This window comes from Solanum stenotomum, chromosome 1 (assembly GCF_019186545.1).
Source record: "Solanum stenotomum isolate F172 chromosome 1, ASM1918654v1, whole genome shotgun sequence".
Lineage (NCBI taxonomy): Eukaryota > Viridiplantae > Streptophyta > Magnoliopsida > Solanales > Solanaceae > Solanum > Solanum stenotomum.
In genome coordinates, this window is record NC_064282.1 from 25,309,243 (window position 1) to 25,314,945 (window position 5,703).

General features: G+C 28.8%; 1 protein-coding gene across 1 annotated transcript; it reads right to left on the reverse strand.

The window, feature by feature from the left end:
- Positions 1 to 4,289: 4,289 nt before the first annotated feature.
- LOC125847001 (uncharacterized) lies at positions 4,290 to 5,003 on the reverse strand. The gene has a single exon (XM_049526719.1). The coding sequence runs from the start codon at positions 4,928 to 4,930 to the stop codon at positions 4,388 to 4,390; it is 543 nt and encodes a 180-aa protein (XP_049382676.1). The 5' UTR covers positions 4,931 to 5,003; the 3' UTR covers positions 4,290 to 4,387.
- Between the last annotated feature and the right edge of the window lie 700 nt (positions 5,004 to 5,703).

A 5,703-nucleotide genomic window follows, 5' to 3' on the forward strand; every position in this document is an offset into this window, starting at 1 on the left:
TAATTTTTAATTATTAATATTAAAAAATAAATATTATAATTTAAAATTAAAAACAAAAGTTTGTCTTTTCAAACTTTACGGACCCACTTTCCAAAAGGCAAAAATTACCGTTCCCACTTCCCACGTCTAGTCGTCTACAAACTATAGCAACGTCGACCGTTCCGGCGACCAGCAGCCGCCAATCGACCAGCAGACAGCCGCAACACAACAACGATCGGTAAATTTTAATGTTATAACAAGGCTAAATTTCAATGTTAACGACAATTTATTATTTTGAATCATACAATAATTTGAAAAATAGAGTAAAATAAGCAAAAAGAAATAAACATAAATAAAATAAATTAAAAAATTACAAAATTTTAAAAAGCCCACTAATGAGGCTATAACAAAAAACCGAATTAACAAAAATCGAACCGAAATAATAAAAACTAAACTGAACCAAATTATTTCGATTTGATATTCAGTACACCAAATGCCCAGCCCTACCTCCTCCTCAATTTACTCTACTAACTTCGTACCTAATTATACGTGTAGTCCCCCACTTGCCCCTGTTTCCTGCCCACTGCTATATATGTTTGGGCCAATTTATATTATTCTTTTAGTTTTGTTGTGGACTCTTCCATAACGTTTACATGTTTTTGCGGGACATCATATCCACCCATAGTTTCCAACATAATAATAATAATTATAATAATTATAAAATGATGTGATACTGAGCAAATCTAAGAGTTCTCCATCATAATTATTTTTGTTTTTAATAAATTATTTATGCAGGTATAATTTATTTTTTTTAAAAAATAAAAATAAAACAATTAGAAATTTTGAGTCAATTATTTGGTTTTGTCGATCGATTCGTGGTTTTTGTTATTAAAGAATAAAAAAGTCTCACATTGATTGTTAATGAAATAGGTGGACTCTTTATAAGGTTTGGACAATCCTCTTCCCTTTGAGCTAACTTTTGAAATGTGAGTTAGGGCCTAAGACCTAATTTCAGAATTGTTGACTAATAAAGTTTAGTGTTTAACTAAGCACACAATTTAATTATTTTTTTTTTTTGAAACTTGTGATTTTAAATGTCACCATTTTGTGGAAAATCCTTAGGTATGAATATGTTAGGTATTTGTGACTCAATTAGTGAAATAGTATCTCCCCCTCTATAAGTTTTTTTAATCTACGTATAAAGAAAATATTACGTACTTTCATAAATGTTTTGTTTGAAAAACACAACTATTAGTAAATATCTTGACATGCAATTTTATCTTGTGATATGAAATCAGGATGAAAACATGTGATTGCAAATCATTATGCCAGTATTAGTGTATATATATTTTTTGTTTTTGCTGGTTCACCTAGGATTGATTGAACAAAATAATAGAGGTCAAATGAAGCTTCGTACTTGGTAGGAATTAATACCAAATAAATATAATACAAATAACAACACTAATTAAAAAGTACATAAAGAAACCAATACTTTATATAATTGAGAAAACAATTACTCCATATGAATGATTTTTGGTTGTTGGAGGGAAAGCATGCAGTTGATTCATGTGGCTTAGGTGCCCTTACGTCTAATGAGATTTTGGATCGTGACACTTTTATAACATAGTGTTAATATAATATATTATAATACTCATAAATAAGATATAAGAGTACATTAACATTACTTAATAGCTAATGCAAATTTTAATTTGGTCATATATGTGTATTGATATACTATTACTCCCTTTGTCTCAAATATTTATGGAAAATTTTAGCAATGTTTTAAAACTACCCTTAAAATGAAGAATTTTTTATATAGAAGAGTGCACCTTTTGTCTACTCTTTAATTTGCCGAATAAATGAAACCCAACATCAACATGAGTGAAATATTAATAGTGTCATTAAATATTTGTAATCTAATAACATACTCTCTGATCTTAAGCCTGCTTAGCTTTATTTGAATTCTAATATATTTTGAAAATCCTTATAGCCGATTTCAATTAAATTAGACTGATACATATATAGTATACATATTGTTTGTTGATATTGGAACTTGTAATTCACCGAGTTCATGCATGCTAGCTTCTACAAGTTGTATTATATACATTATTAATCATCATAGACATGACAGAGGTGAATTCAAACATATTCTAATCAATATATATATATCGATATGCGGTGTGGACATTGGCACGCACATTTGCTTTATTGATGATAAAAAAAATTATACTTTTTTTTTCTTTTTAAATTGTTAGTATTAGACAAGAGTGAGTTATTCGGATTAGCACCCTTCGCTTTCAATCCTAAGATTCTGAATTCAAGTCAATAGTAGCAAAAATGTGCATGCATAGAAGCTCTTAGGGAGGCGTGATTAAAAAAATTGTTTGTGTTATACTTTTTTCAATTTGTCTAAATAAAAAATGTATTTTTCTTATTTTGATAATTTTTTAATTTCAACATTCAACGTAACATGTTTATGATGCAACCACTTAGCTTAGCTTTGGAGTGGTATTTTGGGCATTGTAGAGCAAAACCAATGATTAACTTAGGGACCAATCGAGTATTGATGTGACTTTGAATTAAAACATTTAATTTGTTAGGTTTGATTTTGTTGAAAACTTTGCTTTCACCATAGACTTTTTTGTTCTTATAACAGCAAGCAAAGTCCTCCCGGCCCCGCATAGAAAACGTACCATTACGTTGCTAATTAATTATTTTATTTATTCTTGTGCTTGAAAGTCACAACAATATAGTGTATGTGTTTTTTAATATAATGTTTACAGAACAAGCTGCTTAGTTTTTTCATGAAATATAATATGCTGGCATTCTTGTCCTCTAGTTAGTACGTACAATGATTAATAGGAATTCTTGCGGCGATTGATTTAAAAGCAAATTCAAAAGGCTCAAATTGAAACTTCCTAGATATTAAGTTAGAAACATAAAATTTATTGAGGAATATCAAAATATAAGAAAGTAGATATACATAGAAAAATAAAGAGAGGCAACATATATTTATATAAATAAAATTAATAGTTTTTAATTTAGCAAAACAGTGTATTTTTTTATGAATTACGGAAACCAATTGATGCTCCTAGACTAAATCCAATACTTTCATTGTTTTAATTTATTTGGCTTAAGTCAGAGTACGACGATTACATTAATTAATTGTTGGTGTGCATTTGAATATAGAATTTTCAAAAAAAAAATTAAAATTAAATCTACATATTTAGAAAATACATAAAAGTATTTTATGTCACATAAATAATTACTAATAATTTAAAATATTTAGAAAATATTTGAGATCTTTTTTAATTATCCAAATAGTAAGGAAAACAAATTGTAAAGGGGAGAATATTGCAGTAACAAACACACTGATATACCAGCTCAGTAACACACGGAAATACTTTTTTTCAGGAAAAGAAAAGGATATGATGGTCTTTTATTTTGGTTTATTATTGATGGGAGTTGTATGTATATGTATTAGAGATATGTATATTCACATTACTGTGAATATTTTTGTCTTTAGGTTATAAGGGTCTACACTAATTGTTGAAAATTATGTTCTGTGAATTTTTTTATTTTTCGTGTGTATAAATTTCGATGAATTTTCTTATATTTTTATTAGTGAATTGAGATATTCATTGTCTAGTTTGTCACGAGTTTTCTAACATAGTACTCCCTCCATCTACTTTTGATTGTCATGATTTTTTTTAGAGTCAAATTTTAAAAAATTTGATTAATATTTTACGGTGTATTTTTTCATCATATATTGATATGCAAAAACTTGCAATTTATTCTACTTTTCTATATTTTTTGAATATCTAATTTTTTTTGTTTAAAATACCAAATTAATGTAATCTAATTTAACTTTGAAAATCAGTCAAATTGACTTTCGAAAAACGTAATATGACAATTAAAAATGGACGGAGGAAGTACTTAGCCAGACTCCTCATGTTAGGCATATTTTCGTTATTGGTGACAGAGTATGAAGCCTTTTCTAGCTATATTTTACATTGTGTGAATATTCTTAATTTACGTCTACATTCTCTATTGATATATTCATTCTCTAATTGCTCGTGTTTTCTCTCTTTCTTATAGCATTACTTATGCAATTGATTCATATGGTTTTATGAGGTTCTTTGAATGTAGCATCCTATTGGCTAGCAGAAGCTGGGGCAACATCTGCTTCCTTCGTTTCAATTTGTTTGTTCTGATTAGATCTAACATTTTAAAAAAGTAATTATTTTTTTAAAAAATTGTTATTTTGAATTAAATTAAAGATATATGAAATATACCAAGAACTCTAGTTTTATCAGTAATGTGGAATGGATAGATGGAGGAGTACCTCTTCTATGTACAAAAATGCCGCAAGAGAATATGAAAAAGAAGGTTTATAAGTAGTATTAATTTAATTAGAGAGCGTCTCATGATATTGTATATATGATATTTGTCTTTGAAGTTTTATTTGCTCATAGAACTTTGCAATAAACTCTTCTGCTTTCATATCAATAGCTTCATCACAATTGATCTCCTCGCACCTCACATTCTCATCCTCAGTATTCAAAAAGCTCTTCCTAGGAGCAGCATCATCATTATTATCATCATTGTTCATTTCATCATTGCGCTCAAAGTCAAAGTCAAAATCGACTTGAGGTTTGATGCAGGGGATGTTTGGTAACTTAAAACGCAAGGAAGCAGGGCGATGCATCTTAACATGAATAATAGGGGTATCATCAAACGAAAACTCACGCTCACCATAATATAGTGTCCCATAGTAATCATTGGTATGACAGAGACTTTTAATATATTTTGGAAGCAAACGGAGATCCACGAGGTGCTTGTTCTTGAAAATGCCACCTTTTCTCGCCCATAACAAGGCTAAACGGAGAACGTTCCAAGCTCTACGAGCCATAACCGATCTCTTCCTCTGCATTCTCGACTTCTCTTGCATGTCAAATATTGAAAAAGAGAAAGTAAATATTTTGGAAGTTGTTGTTTTTTTGCTTCTTTGTGTTGTGTGTATGAGTTGCAGGAGGAGAAGCAGAAAGCTATATATATACATACAATAAAATGCACAGCTAACTCACTTAAACAAATAACTTACGCGGTTTGACCGAAAATTAAATACTTATAGTATTAAGAAATTGTAACGAGTAGTAGCGAAGGAAGGTGCAGGGGGACCCACATTCTAAAACTCCAAAGGCTAGTTTACTCATGGAAAACACGCTCACTACGCTCAGATGGGGCACGGTTACGAAAAATGTATCTTAAATATAAATTTTATTGGTTTGATTTTTAGATTCTTAATATGAATTATTAAATTTTAAAAACTATAAGTCAAAAATATATAGTACCACTAGTTTTAAATTTTAATATACAGATTTAATTTAATTATATTAAATTCTTACCATGCTAAAAAAAAATCATGTAACACACTTGAAAATTTTGAAAGATTAAAGAAGAAAAACAAAAGAAAATTTAGTTGAAATGTCAAAAGTGTAGCCGATAACCACTTGGGGAGATGTTATTAAAAAGACAAGATAGGTATAAGGGTGTGTTTGGTATGAAGGAAATTGTTTTCCAAGAAAATGTTTTCCTCGAAAACAAGTAGATTTAGAAGATTTTTGGTGTTTGATTTATGAATGAAAAATGTTTTTGAGAAATATATTTTATTTTTACTAGAGTAGAAAATATTTTTTAAAAACAAACTTATATTTTTTTTTT

Bases quoted from the DNA above. Each gene is read 5' to 3' on its own strand.
- LOC125847001 (XM_049526719.1), bottom strand. From the start codon at position 4,930: ATGCAAGAGAAGTCGAGAATGCAGAGGAAGAGATCGGTTATGGCTCGT.